At 41.8% G+C, this 24,255-nt stretch overlaps 2 protein-coding genes across 2 annotated transcripts; one reads left to right on the top strand and one right to left on the bottom strand.

Annotated features, from left to right (window-relative positions):
- The first annotated feature begins 486 nt into the window (after positions 1–486).
- Positions 487–8,387, top strand: LOC311133125 (uncharacterized protein). The gene is made up of 2 exons (XM_084166559.1): positions 487–782; positions 6,925–8,387. Exons 1-2 carry the CDS (start codon positions 596–598, stop codon positions 7,821–7,823), a joined length of 1,086 nt encoding a protein of 361 aa, XP_084022685.1. The 5' UTR covers positions 487–595; the 3' UTR covers positions 7,824–8,387.
- Positions 8,388–22,502: 14,115 nt separating this feature from the next.
- Positions 22,503–23,945, bottom strand: il19l (interleukin 19 like; the record flags this gene model as incomplete). Its single annotated transcript, XM_084166558.1, has 5 exons — positions 22,503–22,613; positions 22,960–23,022; positions 23,149–23,301; positions 23,528–23,590; positions 23,787–23,945. 5 exons carry the CDS (start codon positions 23,943–23,945, stop codon positions 22,503–22,505), a joined length of 549 nt encoding a protein of 182 aa, XP_084022684.1.
- Positions 23,946–24,255: the final 310 nt, after the last annotated feature.

Raw genomic sequence — 24,255 nt, 5'->3', positions numbered from 1 at the left:
TATTTTTCAAGACAAATTGTTTTCCCCTCCGATACAGCAGATGGCGCACTTTAGTTTGGTCAGCGCTTTCTGAACAGAAACAAATCAGACGCATAGTAACCAAATATTTTTTATAAATAGCCTGCGTTTCCAATGGGAGCAAATGAATCAGAGGGCAGAACAAGCAAGGACGTAGGCAGAGCCAAGCACGAGCTAGCGAAATCCTATTGGCGCGTTCTAGCATGTATTTGCATATTTCTGTTAGAGAACGCCTACTCTGAAGTGCGCGTGTGCAATAACGCAATACTCCTAAAAAAACGCTATTTTAAAGAAACTTTGGCAAAGGGTAATGTTGGCCAAAGTCCATATCGCTCCCATCTTCTCCCACTGCCGGCCACTGGGCTCCCTTCATATTTGGTAGTAAGTGGATACACCAACCGGATGCTTCACATTTATACATCCGGTGAAATATCTGGCTCATTGTTCTATCTGTGTCGTCATATTCGTGAAACCAGATAGCTATAAACAAAGATGGTGGATTGTGAAAATACTATTATTACCTGAAAGATTATAAGTAACACCTTTCATCGGTGATACTACTCTCACAGCAAACAAAATGTCAAAATTGGAATTGTTGAATATATTTCTCACTGAGAGATTAACCGCGGCTGCCGAGGAGATATTTGGGGTTGTGAAGGGGACGATAGTTGAGTACCAGACAGAAATCGTTCGCTCCAAGGAGGAGAACAATCGTCTCCGAAAGCTGCTGGATATCGCTGTCCAGCGCGTTCTACTCCAAACAGGTAGCTAGCTAAGTAACGCTAGGATATGTACCTACTTTTATTTTTCAAAACGAGGGAATTGTTTTGGTTGTTGCCAGACTCCACTAACTAATCTATCGAAAATACCAGAATTGTTCTATTGGACAAACGTTAGACTAGAGAATATGAAAAGCCTACCACAGGGCTGCCAACTTTGAAGAAAGCTTGGAGTGAGATTTTGCCTAGACGGGGCCTGGAAAATGTTACTGTTTTAAAGCTCATTTCCTGCAATTCTATGTATTTCGACATGGTTTAGGATATGACCAGGGTAAAAAAAAAAAAAAACAGGTCAGCTGTATTCAGAATGCTTTGAACATTAAATGGACACTCAAAATTCGACGACTTTGTTACTTTGAGGTTTTTGGGGGATGACATTTAAAGTATGCAATTATGCAAATGTGGTTTGACACTTTATTCAGACAGTAATGAAATCAGTGCACCGGAAATACTAATATTAATGGTTGATTGCAGTGGCTAACCAAATCATAGATTGCAGTCTTCTTGTCTGTAGACTGCTTTATATATATTTTTATGTATTAATTAATTTTTTAGTCATTTAGCAGACGCTCTTATCCAGAGCGACTTGCAGCTAGTGAGTGCATACATTTTCAAGGTAAGGACACAAACATTTAGTATTTTGTAATTTTGGTGAACTCTCTTTTAAAATAGTGCTGGAAGAAAATCCTGCTTGCTCTCCTGATCTATGTTTCCCAAGTGTTGGATGTTTGAAAATGTTCTTGTTATAACAATTCATTTCTCAAAAAAATGTCTCATGAATATCAATATGCAGGTGGTTTATATCAACTAGTTGAAGGTCATTGTCATCATCTTACACTACATAGACAAAATATGATGCGTTTATGAATTGTGAGTCCCCCTACCATCTCTGCCTAGCATGTGCATAATAGTAAAATGTCAAAAATGATATTTGAGGCCTGGAGCGTTTTAATATCCAGTGCTTATTTGCAGGACTTATCCAAAACTTTCTATGAATGGCTGCAAAAATAAATAGCCTCAAATCATTCATTTTCAAAGACACAAGTAGGCATATCAGATTTAAAATCTGTGATTACACTGGCAAAATTGGTAAGAAGTGAAATAAAATACTGTAAATGTGGGGAATAACAGTAGTGCTCTTGCTGACAAGCACACTAATTACCCTTTTTATTTCAGCCCATTGTTAAGAATGAGAATTGTTCAATTGATCAGACTAAGTAAAGTAAATTGATAATAAAATCTGCTCTAGAAAAGATGACAAATCTGCCCCTACACCCAAACCAATAGTTTTTTCTATTTATTGTCCCCCCTCTAGAATCAAACTTACACTTTTGAGTTCACAATCTGTTTGACCAAATGATTTTCATAGTTACAAATCAGGTCACCCTACCAAACTTCCCTGCTAAAACATACTGTAGGTCTGTCTGCTGCCTTTTCATTGTCAAAGCCTAAATGCCAATCACCAAACGAGGGGACTAATGCAAGTGTGGATTAAATCGACTTTAGTACGTGCTGTCAAAAAGCTGCATTCTGCAATAGGGACGGGAGTAACAGCAACCTAAATTTGTTAACAACATTGTATCTAAAAAAGCGCTACCGTGCTGCTCTTTTTACCGTTTTATAAACTCAGAAGAGAATGTTCTCTTTCTCCATTCACCTCCACTCTAATCTTGAGGAGCGTTTCTTGAAAACGCGTATCCAATTCCGTTTATCCCTTACATAACTAGTCCAATCATATGCTTCAATGTGCTGCGGTTCAGTTCTGTGGCAAGACAGGACAATGAGAGGTTCCGCACGTCATGTTAAATTGCAGTCGCGATGCTCTGATTTCAAAATTATTTGGGGCACAGTTGAAAAGTTAACACTAAAATGAACTAATTAGACAAATAAAAGCAGTAATTTTCAATGCGTGATATGAGGTGTGTGAGCGTGAGAAGAGGGTAAAATTAGTGTCTCACGGCCAATGCGTGAGAGTTGGCAGCTCTGCTACCATGCAGGCTGAATCTGAATCTTGGTTTACAGTCGCGCAGGAAGCAGCCATTCAACTTGCCATTCACCAGCTTTCCAAGCTTATAATGTCAAAATACGTTCGGTACTTACCAAAGACTGGAGTTTCGCTGAGCAACTATTATTACTGCCGGTATGTACTTCCAAAAAAGGTCTAAATAAAAAGTTACATGCAACCGAAAAAATGCCTGTGTTTTAACAGGCAGACCAATTCAGATCTTTTTGTCCACTAATTGGTATTTTTTTTAACCAGTTAGCACCTTTTTATTTGTCGAGTCATGCGTCCTCCGAAACATGACCGGCTGCACCAATGTGTCAGAGGAAACACCGTTCACCTGACGACCGAGGCCAGCCAGCAGGCGCGCCACAAGGAGTCGCTGGGCCAATTGTCTGCCGCCCTATAGGACTCCTGATCATGGTCGGTTGTGATACAGCCCGGGATCGAACCCGGGTCTGTAGTGACGCCTCTAACACTATGATATAGTGATGCCCCACTCGGGAGGCCATATTATATATTTTTCAGAGCCGATCTGATTGGTCAAAAGACCAGTTAGTGAAAAAACATCAGAATTGTCTGACTGTCTAAATGCAGCCTAAGTATATTGTTTTTGGCCAAATCATCCACAGTTCTGCACCTCCAATAAAATCACTCATAACACACACAGGTCGGCTGATCCAGCAGCAGGAAAGGTAATTGATTTGATCACCTACAACAGTAGATTTATCAATCTGTTGTTTCACCCACATTACACAGAATGCAATAATATGTTATGTAAGTAGATTAAGTAGACAACAGGGTAAGTTTTTACAGTGATTGTATATTTGTAGATAGGCTGAGTGATTTTAGTGGATGTGCAGAAGAGGTAGATTTGGCGCATGCGCACATGGTCAAAAACTATTCTTAGATTCTTCCAGACAAGCCACATTTTTTCAGTTGCATTTAACTTTTTATTTAGAACTTTTTTGGAAGTACTTACCGGCCGTAACGACTGCCACAGTCGTCTTTGGTAAGTGCCGAACGTATGACATTTTAAGCTTGAAAAGCTGGTGAATGGCAAGTTGAATGGCTACTTCCTGGGCTTAAAGGAGAATCTCCATATTCAACATCTCCTGTAAACCCTAACTCTGGTTCACATCAGAGCATATGAGCGGAGTGGAGCGGTGAGAATCTCAGCTCCTCGCTCACGGAGCTGTTCACCCCTCCGCTCCCCCCGCTCAAAGCCACTTCAGGCCAGTCCGCTCATTATCGCTCAGCGCTCAACGAAGTTTGCATCGCGCTCCACTCAAATCGCCCCCTCGCTCGCTCCAAAAAAGGAAAAAAATCTGCATGTATTTCACTTTTAGCTTAAACCACAGCCTTACCTCCCAAAGAACTAAAGAGCAACGACAACATTTTCCAAATATAAATGTTTTATTTCAAATTACAAATTAGGCCTAGCCTATGTAAGAAGGAATATACACAAAAAGTCCTGTAAAATTAAACGAATCAATGGGCCTAATTACATAAATAAAAATATACAGGCTATACATCAAAGTTTTAAAAGTAAATTAACTATTAGGCCAAAATTCTGATAACTGAACTTTTGCGCAGCTTGCACGTGGATTAAAATTAAAATTGGCTTGTATCCATTGTCAAACTTTCAAAAAAAAAAAAAAAAAAAAAGGAATTGCTTTCCTTATCTACAGTTCTTTTGAGTTCACCTTCAAGAACACAAGTTTGACCAATGTCTGAGGCTTCAGACTCATGCGGTGGTTTCTTGACAGCAGGCCAGCAGCGGAGAAAACCCTCTCTGCGCTCGCAGACCCGCTTGGGATGCTGAACACAATGCAAGCTACTTTAGCCAGGCGGGGAAAAGACGTGGAGTTTTCTTTCCAAAATCGAATAACATCTGCGTCCGGGTTCTGTCTCGGGGATGAGAGGTAATTTTCGACTTCACCTTTGGCGTCTCCGGTTATGCGTAGCTGCTCACTGAAGTATGACCCGAACAGGCAAGCTCTTTTTGGTTCAGGCTCGGGATTCAGGTCAGCGGCGGGTGGGGTGTCTGTCTCGGGTGTCCCGCTGGGAGCGTTAATTTCCTCAGCTTCTTTTATGAGGAGGTTGCAGATCTCCCCGAGTTTGTTGCATACAGACTCATCTCGGATTATCCATTCTGTCTTGAAACGGGGATCTAACACTGATGCTAAAATGAGATGTTTATCAGTATAGTATATTCCATAGCGAATTGACACGTTGTTAGCCAATGTTTCTGCAAAAGCAGCGATGCCCATTGAAAATGCAGCGTGAGTGTCATCGGTGAGCAGGGATTTGATTTCTGTGACAGCAGGGAGGATCATCCCCAGGTTCCCCAGCTCCTTCTGCATTTTGTCTGTGAGGTCTGCCAGTGGTGTCAGCACACTGAAAAGGTGCGTCAGCTGCCGTACTTGATTCAGGGTGATGTTAGCAACATTAGACTTGAGTTTGTTTTGCCATAACGGTTCTTTTTGGAATAACCGGATGAACGACTGAATCAAGTGATCCATCAAGTGGCGCAGGCATTTGTGGGGCGGACACCTAATTGGTCGGTTTCCTCTGTGTTCAGGGTGCTCTTGCGTACACTTTTCACCAGGTGCCCAACTTTCACTAACAGCCTATTAATGTTGTCGTGCTCGTTAATGGCGTCTTTGATCGCCAGCTGAAGCATGTGAATGGGGCATCTCAGATGTAAATTTAACACAGTAAAGTACAGATTTATCATAGTTTCTACATTAGAGGTTATCACTTCCACATGGACTTGCGAGGGCGCAGGTGGTCCCTCATCCTCCTCTTCATGTTCTGCACTGCTGCTGGCATCCGCGGTCACTTCACCCTCCGCCTCCTCTTCAGTGCCAGGGAGGAGGTTAAATGCCTTGATCATGTTGCTGGCACTGTCAGTGATGACCCGAATCACACGTCGTTGCACGTTCCAATATTTCAGTACACTTTCATACTTTTGGTAAATACGATCTGCGGTATGGTGCCCCTGTATGTGCTCACAGCCCAACAAAACCGTGTTCCCCCGGAACGTCCCATCAATGAAACTGGCCACGATGCCAAGGAAGCTGTGCCCTCTTCTACTGGTCCAAATGTCCACTGACTGAACGAGCCCATCACCATTTTGCAGTAGGTCTTGCAGTTTGGCTTCCATCTCTTCCAGGGCATGTGGCATGAATGTGTCCCGTACGGTTTTGTAGCATGGGGGGGGGGGGGGTGTAGCCCGGTTGAGCTGCGCTGGCGAAGTGTTGCATCCCTTCGCGTTCTCCTTTACTCAGCGGTTCATAGTCCATGTAAATCATTTTTTTAAATGCTACATCCAGCTCTCTTTTTCTCTCCCTTGTTATGGTTGGGCCTTTGTGTGCAGTGAATAAACTTTTGAATTCCTCAACCCTTTTCTCTTGTTGCTGCTGCTGCTCCTCTTGCTCTATAAAATACAAATTCATGGACGACTCAAATTAAATTAAACGAACCATATATTAGGCCTACTTTGAATGACAAAACGAATTTGTTTGAATATTAGGCTATATTTACTTTACACTTTTGTTACAAGTTACCCTATTCAACTTGCTAACCTTTTGCTTTCTTCGCAGCATGTTTATCGTAGCACACTTTCGTGTTTTCGAGAGATGTGTCTTTTTAGATTCCAAAATGAATCTTTACTGACTGAAACGATGTCACCACATTCTTTTTCTTGAACCACATTATCATTGTTAGTTAGTTTTATATTAATAGTACACCTGTATGACTTCTCATTTTCCTTTTTGAAGTACTTGGTGAACTCCATTATTGAGCCGAGTTCTGACTGAAAATAGTCTACTGTTGATGACTGTGCAAGACACAGATGGATTCTGGGTCAGGCTTGAGCATGCTTCAGACTCGTTGTGTGAGCGGAGCGAAATTGGAGCGGGACATAGGGCGACGCTCCGTCCATTTAAAAATGCCGCTCTGCGCTCTGTCCAAAATCCGGCCGCTCACGCTCCCCGCTCGCTCCCGCTCCACTCCGCTCACATGCTCTGGTTCACATGCAGGCTATACATGTCATACATGTACTGTAGTGCTAAGATAGAATTACCTTCACCTGACTTTCTTCCTTTCCTTTCCCTCTAGACCACCATGCTATCCATCTCACTGAAGATGCATCTTCCCCTGAGCAGCAGCACTGTGAGCAGGAGTGGAGCCCTGGTCTGGGCCAGGACCCAGAGCCCACACAGATTAAAGAGGAACAGGAGCTCAGAATCAGCCAGGAGGAAGAGCAGCTTCAGGGTCTGGAGTCTGATACCAAAGGAGAGTCAATATTAACTCCTCCCTTTGTTAAAAGTCACTGTGATCAGGACCCACCTCAGCCTTCACATCTTCCACATACCCAAACTGTGGACATCAGAGAAGGAGACTCTTTAGCCAGAACCATATCTTATAAACAGATCAAAATAGAGAATGAAGGAGAAGGCTACAGCACATCAGAACCAACCATTGACTTACAGCCCATCTTCACCATGAATTCAGACTGTCTTGCAGCTTCGAGTGAAAACTGTGCCCAACCCAATATCAACAATATAATTCAGAGAGAAGGACTCCCAGTATATAAGGCCCCACAGCCACAGGGAACAAGCAGTGCATATGAAAGAGAAAGTATAGGTCTACACATAGATGTTAGAGGCCAGAACACCTCAAAGCTGCCTCAACAGAGATCCCCCTATCAACCCCAGGGCATACAGAGAGTGTATCGTTGCAGAGAGTGCGGGAAATGCTTCAGTTTCTCCTGTCAGTTAGAGGTCCACATGCGATGGCACACCAAGGAAAGACCATTCAGCTGCTCTGTGTGCAGAAAAGGCTTCACAACCATCAGCATGTTGAGGAGGCACCACCGCATTCACACTGGAGAGAAGCCCTTCCGCTGTCACATCTGTGGGAAATGTTTCAACCAGTCGGCTCACCTGAACACTCACTTTAAAATTCACCCAGGGGAGAGACCACACGGCTGGAAAATGGCTCGGTCAAAACGTTAACAGCAGAGACATCTACGCTCACTCTTGAAATTAAGTTCTTAGCACAGAAGGAGAGTAACATGTAAATCTGGGCAGTTTAATTATTGGCCAGGATTTAAAACACTAGAAGAATCAGTGATTGATGTTTGAACAATGCATTACAATACAGTGGGGGAATGGGAATACCTTTTGAGTAATGAAAACTGTTTTTCACTGATCCATGTGATTGTATTGCTGCATGCGTCATCATCTGAAGCCTTGCGTGCGGCCATGCTTGGTTCAGCGCGAACATGAGGATATGAATACTGCCAGTAGCTGTATATATGTTGACTGATGATGTGTTGTTCTTTTGTAATTACACTACAAATTTTACAGGAAGCAGAGGATAGAATCTGTCTTATTTAGTAGATGCAGACCAATCCATTTATTTGATCATCCTCATCTATTTCCCCTTAGGACTTGGACCTGACTGCTGGTCTGTGTGACTATCCTATTAGGGTCTTGACAGTTATCTCTGATGAAATTACTGTGTTAAAATGTGTTCCGTACTGAATGTTAACTGTTTTTTAATAAATAATTGGTCTAATGTTTTAAGGTCAGGATTGCTATGTATCTTCTACCATTCAGGCTGCAGCGCCACGTGTGGGTGTAGTAAAATGTGTGGGTGTAGTAAAATATGTGGGTGTAGCACCATGTCAAGCGCCACGTACCGTGGTGGCGTCTTCATAAATAAGACTTTCCCTGTTATCCCATTCTCACAGTTACCATTAAGTCCAACCCAATTTCATTTCCAATAATGACATTTGACAGCAAGGGAAAAATACACTTTTTAAATGACATTTGTTTTATTAAATCATCAAATGTTGTGCAACATTGAGTCAAAATAGATTGTACATAGTTCAATATTTGAACAAAGAGCCTCATTCTCAAACCACACTTTCAGTTCAAGCAGTCACACATATTTTAAGTAAGATTAGCCGCTTAACAATCCAGTAACCGGTCTGTCTGTGGCTCTCCACAATGTTATGCAAGTTCCTGCATTCATGAGTGACTACCTTTTTCAACCTAAAGCAGTGCCTCTGATACAGTATGTACGTCTAGATATCAGTTAGCACCTTTCAATCTAGTTTAAACTGACACATTTCCCCCACGCAAATCATGATTCCTCCAGTTTGTGAATCAAGCTCATATGCCTTCTAAGTGATCCCATCTGATTGACGTGTTTGCTGCATTCATGGCATGGATGCGGTTTCTCCTCTAGGTGAGTCTTCATTTGCACGGTCAGAGCTTCACTCAGCGGAGACCTTGTCACATTCTTCACAGCGATGCGGTTTCAACCCTCTGTGACTCGTCATACTTGTGGTCAGGAATCTCTTCACAGGGAAGCTCTTTCCACAAATATGGCAACGATGCAGTGTGTGTGTCCTCGTGCATCTGCAAGCTTCCTTTTCGACTGAAAGTATGAATGACTTGGTGTGATTTTTAAATGAATGATGTTTGAAAGCGTTTTCCACACAGGACACTGGCATGAGTCCTCACAATTTGCACTTTCAGGTTAGCCTTATAACAGGTACAAGTGTTAGTCACACGCTCAGTTATATAAAATGTGGTTACAGTAGCTTATACAGCAGGTGACTGTTTTCATCCCACTGTTTTCATAAGAACTCAACTTTTTTTCTCCAAATCGTTTTTTTCCTCTTGTATCGTTTGCCTTCTTTCTTTCTAGTTTTGTTTGACCTCTTTAAATATTTTGGCAATTTCTCTCCCTTTCTTTTCCTCTGTTGCAATTGCTGTTCAACCCTCCATAGCTGTTTAACTAGAGTTTTCTTTTGCATTGTTTCTGCAATCTGCACTTTTCTTTGTCATGTGTTGAGACTGAGGACTACTCTGGTTGAAGGTCCCTCTTTGGTGCATGAGAGCATTTGAGACGATAGACTCTTCCTCTGTAATTAGAGTATCCTTAAAGGACACTGGAGTTAAGTACATCACAACTTTTTTCTTCTCTCTGCACTTTTGTTTTTGCTGCCCTCCACTGTTCCTTTTTTTGTGCCCTGGCTGTTTCGGGTATCAATTCTATTGGAGGTTGATCCTTCTTCCCTTGAGCCCTTCTTTGATAACTAAAATCAAAACAATAACTGATATCAGATGTGAATCACTCTAAATTGACTATACAATTAACTAAATAAGTTTAAATGTACAATGAAATTCTGAAAATGCTACCATGCTCTTCTCTTGGCAAAGTATTCCTCCTTTGCTAGAGGATCAGAATTGATCTATGCCCTGTGGCGTGCAGCCATCTCCTTGCTGGATGAACGCATCTGTAAAATAATAATAATAAAAGGCTGAAAATTAATTTATTATTTACTGTGTGGACAAGAGTGTCAATATTTTCTTTTGAATGACACCAATATCACATTTTTGTTGTTCAAATTCAACCACGGACAGTTACCCAATATATTTTCACCCTTTGATATGTAAAAACTGTACAAATGTATGCTTTGTGATACATTGATACAGTGCCAAACAGAAGAGAACATGTAGAAATGTGCTATAACAAGATTGTTTGTATTTATTGTTTTTATATATAAAATATTATCCTTGGACACATTGTCAATCATGTCAATTGCCCTCATACATCAATCAATACATTCAATTCAATCAACTAACAGTAGTGACATGAGGGGAATGTCCTACATTATTAAGCTGGTCCTTCAGATATTCTGACTGAATCATGTTTCCCTCACAGAGCACCTCCACCCTTGGGTCTTGTCTTCTTCATATGCTCTGTCTGATGGAAGCCTTTATGGCAAACACGGCAACAAAAATTTTTTTACCATGTGTGTATCTTGTATGTCAATATATCCCTTCCTGGGGAAAGATTTTCTGCACACATTGCAGCTAAAAAGCTTCTCCCCTGTGTGAACTAGCTGGTGGATGTTTAGTCTACTCTGAGATATAAAGCTGTGGTCACACTGTGAGTATGTATATGGTGAGCATGTACACTCCCCTCCATATGTATTTGGACAGTGAACCTAACATTTGAATATCAGCTCCATACGCCAGCATTTTGTATTTGGGATCAAATGTTTCATGAGATGACAGTACAGAATGTCACCTTTTTGTTTGAGGGCATTTTCATATCTGTTTTATCATTTAAAAATGAAAGCACTTCATGGATCTAGTTCCCCAATTTGAACAACTAATAAGTATTTGGACAAATTCACTTATCGTGTATTAAATTAGTCAAAAGTTTAGTATTTGGTCCCATATTCTTTGTACTCAATGACTACATCAAACTTGTGACTCTACAAACTTGTTGGATGCATTTGCAGTTTGTTTTGGTTGTGTTTCGGATTATGTTTTGTCCAATAGGAACTAAATGGTGAATAATGTACTCTGTCATTTTGGAGTCCCTTTTATTGTAGGAAGAAAATACGGTAATGGTGAGAGGTTAGCATGTTTTGTTGTAGCCTCTTCATGATTCATTCATCATTTCTCTTAATCATGGCATTATTAGGATTATTTTAGAAGTGTTCAGAAACATTTGATCTACTTAGAAAGAAAATTACTCCAGTTATCATTAACCATTCAGTTCCTATTGGGCAAAGCATAACCCAAAACACAATGAAAAACTGCAAATGCATCCAACGAGAAACGAGTTTGTAGTCACAAGCTTAATGTATTCATTGCGTGCTAGGAATATGCACCCAAATACCACACTTTTTACTACTTCAATACACTAAGTGAATTTGTCCAAATACTTCTTCAAATGAGGGCACTAGATACATAAAATGCTAGTATTTCTAATCGGTAAAACCGGTACGTATGAAAATACCCTCAAATAAAAAGGTGACATTATGTACCGTAGCCGCATGAAACCTTTGATCTCAAATTTGTTCTTTCCACGGCCCTAAATATTTCAAAAGCAGCTGCTTTAATTGCTCAGTAAGAAACACATTCAGCAGATGTCGTTTAGACATTATAATAGTATACAAAAAAGTCAATAGAAATGCTGTCCTGCGGAATCTGGAATCACGGAAGTAAAAAGTGTTCTTCTGCTGTGGGTTTTATGGCGGACTGCATCCAAAAGTTGTATTGCCGCCACCAACTGGACGATTTTAAACCAAAATTAAAATAAATCCATACTAATGATTCTAACAATCCACCCTAATAAAAATAGTACATTGCCAAAACAAACAAGACTCCCACTTCTTCCTTCTTTTAGTTCTCCATATCTCGCTTCTCAGACTCTACGACCTGAGAAGGTGGTACAGCATTTGCTAATATTCCATGTAAATCCTTTGCTGTGAAATCTTTCAGCCCCAGAAACCCCCCGCAGTCACAATGATTTCAATCTTCCTAGATCTTTTCTCCATTGTGAAGAAGGCCACAAAGTCCACCCTTTTAACCTTTAAAATGTCAGGATCCTCTTGGTGTAAGACAAACCCTGCAGCCTGCAGTGAAGGCCTATCCACTACCATGGACTCTTCTGGTGCAACATTCAAACCCTCAACCCTTTTCACAGCTTCTGCATATGAAATGCTCTGGACAGCCCTGACTTTGGCCACCTCATTCTCCTTTACCCTTGTGGGGCATTCAGAAGACGTGGCTTCATGATTCCCACCGCAATTACAACATGTCACATTTTCTTCACTTTTTATAATACATAATATGATATTTTCCACATCTTGTACATCTCGGCTTCTCCCTTCTACAAACACTTTCTACATGACCAAAAGCTTTACAATGTTCACACTGCATTGTTCTTGGGATAAATGCTTTAACTCTGTAGTTAATATACCCTAACCTCACTTCATTATGGAGACTCCATTTCAAAAAACAAGATAAACTCTTCAATTTTTCCCCATTCACCACTCGATTCATCCGACGTGCTTCAATCACTCCAGGAATATTTTTCATATTTTCCAAATCAACTTCCCACGAAACGCCAGATAGAACCACCTTAAGGGGTGCCCTGTTCCGAAGCGACACACACAACACTTCAAACGTATCAAATCGATGAAGACACAACGCACTTTCCTTTTGATCCGCAGAATCACAAAAAAATCTAAACAGCCCGCCTCTCGTGATCCTCACATCCTTCACTTTACCCAGCACTCTCTCCACCAGTTTGGATAACTCAAATGGTTTCTTCAAGATTGGTGCTCAGCTGCTCCTTATTAACAAACCGTATTCCTACTAGATACGAAGGGTCATTCTCATCAATGTACCCTACTTTGCTCCGTTTTCCATTCTTTTGAACAATACTCCAATTCTCCTTGATTGTACCGCCATTGTATTCAGATTCCACTTCATCTTCTGTCGCTCGACCTCAAAAACAGATAATTCCGCACAAGAGCCGTTGTCAGTAAACTGTGTTTGCGTCCTTATCGCTCTTTGTTCATTGATGCTATTGGTATACCGCCACCTGTTGGATTGGAGTGATATAAAGCCATAAACAAACCAACCACAGATTTTGGATGGATGCAGCTCTGAGTAATCCTAAATGTAATATGATTTAACCTTACTCTTAAATATTTACATATTTTTGACAGCACTTACGTTTGTAGACAACCATTCATTGACAGCAAAATGATCGTAATCAACCCACACAAAAGGGGGCGGTATTGCAATCACTGATAGCAATCTCTGCTACTTGTGACGTTCACACATTTTATTTTTTATAGTCTATGGTTCACGGTTTACACACACAACGGAAGAGTACTAATCCACGTGAGTTAAACAATACGAACTGATTCACTTTCATTCCACAAAATGTCCAAACTACATCTGCTGAATGTGTTTCTTACCGAGCGATTAACAGCGGCGGCTGTTGAGATATTTGGGGTCGTGGAAAAAACGGTATCAGAGTACCAGGAAGAAATCTCCCGTTCAAAGGAGGAGATCGATCGTCTACGGATGCTGCTGGATATCGTTACCCAACCGAAGATACATTTGCATAAAGCAGGTTTGTAGCCACAATCACAACAATCAGTCAAGCACATTATGTAAACAGGCAAGCCACATTGCCAATAAACAACCAATTCACAAATTGTTTCTTGAAAAATGTCAGGATCGATTGTAATAATGATTGATTGATTGAATTACTTTACTTTTAGATCCCCAGCAGCTAATTATCCCAGTCCCCGAAGAGCAGGTTCCCCCTGAGCAGCAGCACCGTGAGCAGGAGTGGTGGTGTCCCAATCTGGGGCAGGAGGACACAGAGCACACACAGATTAAAGAGGAACAGGAGGACTTTGGGACAGGTCAGGAGGAAGAGCAGCTTCAGGGGCTGGAGTCTGATATCAAAGACTTCATAAACAATCCTTCCTTTGTGAAAAGTGACTGTGATCAAGACCCATCTCAGCCCTCACATCTTTACCAAACCCAAACTGTGGAGAACAGAGAGAGGGACCATATGAGGACACACACTGGAGAGAAACAATATCAGTGCAGTGAATGTGGCAAATGCTTCAGTCAGAAGATATGCCTGGAAGAACATATGGTGACTCACAAAAGAGAGAAACCACATCAATGTGAAAACTGTGGTAAATTTTTCAGTCTCAAGCATAACCTGACAGTCCATATGAGGATACACACGGGAGAGAAACCGTATCAGTGCAAAGAATGTGGCAAATGCTTTGGTTACACCAAATCCCTGGCAAAGCATATGAGGAGTCATACAGGAGAGAGACCATATCAGTGTTGTTATTGTGGCAAATGCTTCACTCAGAAGTTTAGCCTGAAAGAACATATTAGTATTCACACAGGTGAGAAACCATATAAGTGCCCCATGTGTGTAAAATGCTTCAGGGCAGCACGGTTTCTAAAACAGCACCAACAGATTCACAGAGAACAACCATATTGCTGATTTTTTTGTGGTTAATGCTTCACTTGTAAGAACTGAGGATGAACACAGTGAGAAACATGACAGTGCTGCTTAGGGCAAAATCTTACTCTCACTTGTGCAATAAGACCTTTCCAAAGTAAAAAGCTGATGTTTCATAACCCCTCTGAGCATGGCACAAAAGTGGATAATATGTTTTGTAGAACTAGTATTAGTTTTACTTAGTTTAGTTTACACAGTAAGCTTTTTAAGTTTGTCCCAACATATGAGTCTCTCCCCCACTTGGACTACACCTCAAAGTCACAGCAAAGTAGTACATTGGTGTTATCTAAATACATAAAGGATGTTTACATTTTGAGGGGAAAGTGCTTCAGATTTGAAGACATGCTACCTTATACCTGTAGTAGCAGGACAAACAAACCCATCAGGTCAATTATCTTGGTTAAATATATATTGTGAATGTATTGTGAAATAAACATGCACAACATTGTAGAAGCCCAAAATAGTGTGCCGAACAGAGAACCATACATTTTTAAGCATATGTAGTTACCATCTCATTTTGTTTAGAATTATACACAGCGCATTTCAATGACGGTCTTCTAGCTGTACTGAAAGCAGCACATCTTTTGTTTCAACAAGGCTCCTTGTTCAAATGTTGGAGTGCCACCTCACCAGCTCTAGTTTCATTACCTCGTATGTTAGTTTATTTAGTGGTTTTGACATCACTGCATGGTGTTCTTTCCCATAAACCTGACATAGAATGGCATTACATGGACTGGGGCTATGTTGTTGTGAGCATCTTAGAGTGGATTGGTATATTATACTTCTTGTAAATAAAGCTTTTTATTTGTAATCATTATATTTTATTTAAAACTTTGATAGAAGGCCTTTTTTTTAGCTCAAATAAATATAGTTTCTCAACCTTTATTTATTATTATAAATAATATCAGGTAGAGATGTATGATATTTCACATTACTGCATTACTTTTACTGTGTGTTAGATTGGCATATCCCAAAAACATTCCTTATCCCAGATACTTCAACTGGTGACTATCCCCGGAGAATAAAGAAAAAGGAGCAATCTGTTTCTGCATAAATCTGATAGATTTATTGACGGTACAAACAAACAATCTTGTTACGTTTCAGCATGAACCGCCTTCATCAGAGCCTTAATTTCACGCAGAAACAGAGTGCTCCTTTTTCTTTATTCTCCGGGATAGTCACCAGTTGAAGTATCTGGGATAAGGAATGTTTTGGGGATTTTCAAGTCCCTCAAACTGGGCTGAAGCGCGTTTGGGTATACCTTTTTTTCTTTCGAGCGGCATATCTTTGGGACCAACACTATCCAGGAGATGGCGGTGTTTTGCGTTTAATTCTGCCATTAATTCATGTCACAATATTATATCATATCAGTTAGAAAACTATGTAAACAAAATAATTGATTGAGTTAATAAAGCAGCATACTCGACTCCTATGGTATTATTGAGTAAGGCAGCTTCAGAATGCAGCTGTTTCAGCCTCGTTCACTGCGTACTGTGGCGAACGGGAAGCTCTGGCTATCTACTCCGATTTTAGAGCACTCTCGTCTGAGTGTGCGAGAGCGCAGAATAACTGATGAATTTATGAACGTTCAACACCATTGAATATGGCTGTTGTCAGTAAATGTCGGCAAAAAAGCAGAATTAAATTGTTTCCAGCAGCACAGTTACAGTCCAGTGTGCGCTCTGAACACTCCGAGAGCGAAACGCTCTGAATTTACAAACGGACAATCTGACAATACTCTGAAATTACGAACGCCAGAGCACACTCTGAGCGCTCTCTGGCACTCCAGAGTGAATTTACGAACGCACCCCTCACAATGGCAGTCAAGCACCCAAGCTAACTGGCTAAAGTTAACTCAATCAATCAAATGTATTTATAAAGCCCTTTTTACATCAGCAGATGTCACAAAGTGCTATACAGAAACCCATCCTAAAACCCCAAACAGCAAGCAATGCATATGTAGAAGTAGCTAGAAAAAACTCCCTAGAAAGGCAGAAACCTAGGAAGAAACCTAGAGAGGAACAAGGCTCTGATGGGTGGCCAGTCCCCTTCTGGCTGTGCCAGGTGGAGATTATAACAGTACATGGCCATTAAGGCCAGATTTTTCTCCAAGATATTCAAACGTTCATAGATGACCAGCAGGGTCAAATAATAATCACAGTGGTTGTAGAGGTTGCAACAGGTCAGTACATCAGGAGTAAATGTCACTTGGCTTTTCATAGACGGGCATTTAGAGGTTGAAATAGCAGGTGCGGTAGAGAGAGAGAGTTGAAAAGAGCAGGTCTGGGACAAGGTAGCATGTCCGGTGAACAGGTCAGGGTTCCATAGCCGCAGGCAGAAGAATTGAAACTGGAGCAGCCGCATGACCAGGTGGACTGGGGACAGCAAGGAGTCATCAGGCCAGGTAGTCCTGAGGCATGGTCCTAGGGCTCAGGTCCTTCGGGAGGGGAGGGAGAGAGGGAGAGAATTAGAGGGAGCATACTTAAATTCACACAGGACACCGGATAAGACAGGAGAATAACACCAGATTTAACAGACTGACCGCGGCACATAGACTATTGCAGCATAGATATTGGAGGCTGAGACGGAGGGTTGGGAGACACTGGCCCCGTCCGACGATACCCCTGGACAGGGCCAACCAGGCAGGATATAACCCCACCCACTTTGCTAAAGCACAGCCCCACACCACCAGACGGATATCAACAGACCACCAACCTACTACCCTGAGACAAGGCTGAGTATAGCCCATGAAGATCTCCTCCACTGCACGAGCCCGAGGGGGAGACAAACCGGACAGGAAGATCACATCAGTGACTCAACCCACTCAAGTGACGCACCCCTCCTAGGGATGGCATGGAAAGCACCAGTAAGCACCAGCACCCATAATAGGGTCAGAGGCAGAGAATCCCAATGGAGAGACGGAAACCAGCCAGGCATGGGCGGTTCGTTGCTCTTGTACCTTTCCGTTCACTTCGCACCCCTGGGGCAGACTACACTCATCATAGGACCTACTGAAGAGATGAGTCTTCAGTAAAGACTTTAAGGTCGAGACTGAGTCTGCGTCTCTCACATGGATAGGCAGAACATTCCATAAAAATTGAGCTCTATAGGAGAAAGCCCTGCCTCCAGCTGTTTGCTTAGAAATTCTAGGGACAATAAGGAGGCCTGCGTCTTGTGACTGTAGCATACTTGTAGGTATGTAAGGCAGGACATAATCGGAGAGATAGGTAGGAGAAAGCCCATGTAATGCTTTTTAGGTTAGCAGTAAAACCTTGAAATCAGCCCTAGCCTTAACAGGAAGCCAGTGTAGAGAGGCTAGCACTGGAGTAATATAATCACATTTTTTGGTTCTAGACAAGATTCTAGCAGCCGTGTTTAGCACTAACTGAAGTTTATTTAGTGCTTTATCCGGGTAGCCGGAGAGTAGAGCATTGCAGTAGTCTAATCTAGAAGTGACAAAAGCATGGATTAGCTTTTCTGCATCATTTTTGGACAAAACTTTTCTGATGTTTGCAATGTTACGAAGATGGAAAAAGGCTGTCCTTGAAATATTCTTCAAATGTTCATCAAAAGAGAGATCAGGGTCGTCCAGAGTAATGCTGAGGTCCGTCACAGTTTTTTTTTTTAGACAACTGGGGATTTCTACTACTATCTGTACTCACAGGTGGCACAGACACCGTTTAATCCGTTCCTACAATTATATTGCCCTTGCCTAACGATTGCATCTGAAGCTGGGCTTGCAGCATGGCTCTCCTCACCATAAGGCGATGTTACTACTTATCTTCGGCTGGTGAAGGTCCTGTAGAACAATGTCCAGATAAAGCGTCCGGGGTGAAAAAGTTGAATGAAAAAAGTAGAGAGAGGAAAAAAATAACAAAGACGTTGGTAAAATGTGTTAAATTAAGATTGATTAAATGGTTTAAAAAAAGTAAAACCCGTAGGTTTGGCAGGTAGCCAAGTAACAGCAAACAGCACAGAGATAAGTGACGCGCTCACAACGGAAGCTACTTCCAGAAATAAATGAGAGAACACCTCACTCTGACCATTTTACATGCCCTAGCAGAGCTGGTAAGGCTGTTTTCATGTTATCCAGAGCGTTGGTGACTGTAACTGTGGTATTGGCAACAATTTAATAAAGTTTTTTTGCCAATGTTTACTGACACCGGCCATATTCAACGGATGTTGAGCGTTCTTAAATTCATCAGTTATTCTGCGCTCTGGCACACTCAGACGAGAGTGCTCTGAAATCGGAGTAGAAAGCCAGAGTGAATTTACGAACGCGCCCTAAATTTCAAAGCAAAAGAATCTCACCTGAGATTCAAACTTGCCGCAAACAGCGAAAATACACTGTGATCTTTCCATCAAGTTGAAATGTTGTTTTAGTAACTTTGATTAGCATATGGTGCCGTCTGACTTCTGTTAAGGACGCTCTCATGAAAACGTTTTCTATCACGTCCAACTACATCAACATTTGTAATTGGCTGATGCAGAATTTATTACAGGAAATAATCATGTCCAGCTGGTGTTGTTAGCATAGGGCTATTGGTGTGCCAGGTTATGTGATGGGAAAAGCTAACATTTAGCATTCTATCATGTGCGAGTACATCAATGATTGTAATTGGCTGATACATTTTCTGAGACTAAAAAGAGTTTGTTTAAACCTTTTCTAATGTTTGTCAGTATGGACCCACTGTGTTTAATAAAAGCCTTATTGCTTTACTCTTGTCACTTGAGGAGGCATAATAAAAACAGCGAAGTGATACTTTAAAATCGAACCTTAAACAATAATGTTTGTGTCATGCCCATGATATATATATATATATATATATATATATATATATATATATATACACATACGACCAATCAGCATTCAGGATCCAACAATGTCCAATTATTTATAATGTCAGGCAAATCCCAACGAGCAGAGCTGGAGGCAAAGCTCATAAATCCAAAACCTTCAGATGGAACTCAGACAACAAGCAAATATTCAGAAACGTATTAAATCCACTTTTTGTACCAAGTAAGAATGCCTCTCACGTGTGTAGATCTTTGTGTTTCTTGGGTCGTGCAGTGTGACGTGCTGTCATCTTCTACACATGGCCATGGCCGTGTGGCTTAGAAATTGTTAGTTTCAGCAAAGATGTTGGGAAATGCAAGATGTCCAGCATCAAAGATGGTGAGGAACCTCCTCACGCAGTGCAACAAGTTAATTTAATATTTTTTCTGAATATTCTCTTTTTTTTTGTTCCACCTGCAACTGGAAACTGTAGTTTATAAGACACTGGTGCCTTCCAAATCGAGATTGAGGGACGTAAAGCTTGGTTGAAAATTGTTTGATATATTGTCAATGAACCGTCATCTCAACCTCAAGCAGAAGCTTTAGCTAAGCCGTTGGAGGTTTGCGTCTGCTCGGCTATGGCATTACATGCCATTCTCCATGAGTACTATCTGTTCCACTACAATTAAGCTATTATAGCTGTATCTAGCTACCATTCTGCTAAATCTTGATGTCAGACTTTTTCTCAGTTTCACCTTTTCCCAGACAATAAACCTGAGGACAAACGGATATCCTGTCTCCAGTCTTAATGAGGGCGAGGTGCCTGTCAAATTATAATCAACTACGTCTAAGGACAACAGCCCAGGTACCAGCAATTGCACACTTACAGTGCCTCCGAAAGTATTCAGACCCCTTGACATTTTCCATGTTTTGTTACGTTACAGCCTTATTCTAAAATTGATTAAATAAAACAAATTCCTCAGCAGTCTACACACAACACCCCATAATGACAAAGCGATAAACAGGTTGGTAGAAATATTTGCAAAAAATAAATACATAACAGAATTACCTTATTTACAAGTATTCAGACCCTTTGGTATGAGACATGAAATTGAGCGCAGGTGCATCCTGTTTCCATTGATCATCCTTGAGATGTTTCTACAACTTGATCGGAGTCCACCTGTGGTAAATTCAATTGATTGGACATGATTTGGAAAGGCATACACCCGTCTATATAAGGTCCCACAGTTGACAGTGCATGTCAGAGCAAAAACCAAGCCTTGAGGTCGAAGGAATTGTCCGTAGAGCTCAGAGACAGGATTGTGTCAAGGCACAGATCTGGGGAAGGGTACCAAACAATTTCTGCAGCATTGAAGGTCCCCAAGAACACACTGGCCTCCATCATTCATAAATGGAAGAAGTTTGGAACCACCAAGACTCTTTCTAGAGCTGGCTACCCAGCCTAAATGAGCAATCGGGGGAGAAGGGCCTTGGTCAGGGAGGTGACCAAGAACCCGATGGTCACTCTGACAGAGCTCTAGAGTTCCTCTGTGGAGATGGGAGAACCTTCCAGAAGGACAACCATCTCTGCAGCACTCCACCAATCAGGCCTTTATGGTAGAGTGGCCAGATGGAAGCCACTCCTCAGTAAAAGGGACATGACAGCCTGCATGGAGTTTGCCAAAAGGCACCTAAAGACTCTCAGACCATGAGAAACAAGATTCTCTTTGACCTGAATGCCAAGCGTCACGTCTGGAGGAAACCTGCTGAAGCATGGTGGTGGCAGCATCATGCTGTGGGGATGTTTTTCAGTGGCAGGGACTGGGAGGCTTGTCAGGATCGTGGCAAAGATGAACGGAGAAAAGTACAGAGAGATCCTTGATGAAAACCTGCTCCAGAGCGCTCAGGACCTCAGACTGGGGCAAAAGTTCACTTTCCAACAGGACAACGACCCTAAGCACACAGCCAAGACAAAGCAGGAGTGGCTTCGGGACAAGTCTCTGAATGTCCTTGAGCCCGGACTTGAACACGATCGAACATATCTGGAGAGACCTGAAAATAGCTGTGCAGCGACGCTCCCCATCCAACCTGACAGAGCTTGAGAGGATCTGCAGAGAATAATGTGAGAAACTCCCCAAATACAGGTGTGCCAAGCTTCTAGCGTCATTTTACATTTATTAACATTTACATTTTTGTCATTTAGCAGACGCTCTTATCCAGAGCGACTTACAGTTAGTGAATACACTTTATTTTTTATTTTTTTATTTTATACTGGCCCCCCATGGGAAACGAACCCACAACCCTGGCGTTGCAAACGCCATGCTCTATCAACTGAGCTACATCCCTGCCGGCCATTCCCTCCCCTAACCTGGACGACGCTGGGCCAATTGTGCGCCGCCCATGAGTCTCCCGGTCGCGGCCGGCTGCGACAGAGCCTGGATTCGAACCAGGATCTCTAGTGGCACAGTTAGCACTGCGATGCAGTGCCTTAGACCACTGCGCCACTCAGGAGCTCATACCCAAGAAGACTTGAGGCTGTAATCGCTGCCAAAGGTGCTTCAACAAAGTACTGAGTAAAGGGTCTGAATACTTATGTAAATGTAATATTTCTAAAAACCTGTTTTTGCTTCATCATTATGAGGTATTGTGTGTAGATTGATGAGAAAAACCACAACTATTTAATCAATTTTAGAATAAGGCTGTAACCTAACAAAATGTGGAAAAAGTCAATGGGTCTGAATACTTTCCGAAGGCACTGTACATTTATTTTGTAGTGAAATTCGACAGTTTGGTGAAATTCACACTGGTTAATAACACTATCGCAGAACCATTATTTATGGAACATAGACAACCATCTCAGACTGACATATGTCCGTTTTAATACAAAAATAAGCATGAATACACACATTAATAAATATTCCTTTCAGGTAAACTTATCTCATCAAAAACATTATATGTGCTAACAAAAATGTAACATATCACCTGTACTGCAACATTTACATATTTTAATATAAACATACAAACATACAGTGTGTTATCTGTCTGTGTGGAGGTGCTTGTGTGAGTTGTGTGTGAGCTCTTCCAGCCAGTCCAGTAGAGAGTCCAGCTCTCCTATAGCCTTTACTGCTGCCTGGTAGATCTCCAGCTACAGGATGGAGAGATGAGGGGGAGAGGATGGAGAGATGAGGGAGAGAGGATGGAGAGATGAGGGGGGGTAGGATGGTGTGGGGGAGAGGAGGGAGAAATGAAGGGAGAGGATGGATGGATGATGGTAGGAGGAGTGAGAAAGGAGGGAGAGATGAGGGCGAGAGGATGGAGAAGAGGCGGAGAGGGGTTAACATTGGCATGGATCTTATTGATTAATCTCCTCTCTCTCACTCTCCTCTCTTGGGCTGTCTAAGCCTCTTTCACCATACACTCTCCAAACAGTATTTTCTCTATTTTGCTCTCTCTCTGTATATGCCTATTTATATGTCAGTGTGTGTAGTTACCTTGTCAAACTGGGCCTGTAGGGAGTCCATTATTGTCCTGGTGTCTTCTCCACAGTGGCAGTGCTGGAGGACATAAAGAGATATCATTAGATAACGATAGTAGTAGCTTTGTTTGTGTGTGAGTTGTGTGTTAATATGTGAGTGAGTGTGCATGCCTGCATGAATGTGTGCCTGTGTGTGTCTACTTACACATTGCCTCAAGTGCTTGTTGATTGTGAGGAAACTATTAGCGAGAGCGCTGGTTGAGCGTCGGTGCAGTGGCTGAGACAAGCCGTGGCTAACAAACACTCTCTCCACATAAAAACGCAGCAATAGACGCAGGAAACAGCAGTACTCCCCCTCCTGAAAGGGAGCACACACTACATGTTACATTTACTGCAGCACGTTGTTAAAGAAATGTTTCAAATTCTATCATGCTGCCAGATTATGAGGGTTTACTGTATTTTTTGTACACATACAAATATGTGCTTTTTTGCACCAGGAAAATGTATCCCGTAATGGACAACACTAGACTGAGTGCCTTTTAAAGGACATTGATATGCAGGTTAAGGAAGTGAGAACAACTCACCTGTATGTTCCTCATCACGTCTCCCCTCAGCAGTCTCACTCCCATTTCACTGTCTGCTGCTATCTGCACACATTTAGCCAACAACAACACAATCAATACAAAATTCAATTCACTCTAATAAAATATATGTAAAACAGACTGTGTGACAGAGAGTGAGAGAGAGAGAGAGTAAAAGAGAGGTAGAGACTGAGAGCCTCAGGGTAGGTTTCTTGTTCTTATACAGCGACATGGAAATGACGGTGTGTGTTTGTGTGCTCACCACAGCGCTCCGTATCTCTGTGTAGTGCTTGCGTAGTTCGTGTGTGTGTACAGTGACAGAGCAGGTTCCCAGGTGTAGCCCATGGCCCAAGCCACACCCACTGAGACATGCTAACAGGAAGAGGAGCCTGGGAAGGGCGGGGCTTAACAGCAGCTTCATCTCTATGTCAAGCTGGAGACAGACAGAGCATCACTTAGACAGTAAACTCGCACACCTTACGTACTGGTGGCACATAGCCTAGCGGTTAGAGCGTTGGGCCAGTAACCGAAATGGTTGCTGGTTTGATTACCTGAGCCGACAAGGTAAAATATCTGCACTTATCAAGTGTATGTGACAATATATATATTTATTTATTTATTTTACTGATAGGTGCATGGAGAAAAAGGTATACTTGATAAAAGGAAAAGTCCAACTTTTAGATAGAGCATCACTGACATCACAACATACACATTCATGTTAAGTCTTCTCA

The sequence above is a fragment of the Coregonus lavaretus genome, assembly GCF_964263955.1.
Source record: "Coregonus lavaretus genome assembly, chromosome: 8".
Taxonomy (NCBI): domain Eukaryota; kingdom Metazoa; phylum Chordata; class Actinopteri; order Salmoniformes; family Salmonidae; genus Coregonus; species Coregonus lavaretus.
Note: the sequence above shows the minus strand (reverse complement) of the source record. Positions and strands in the feature narration are given on the sequence as shown.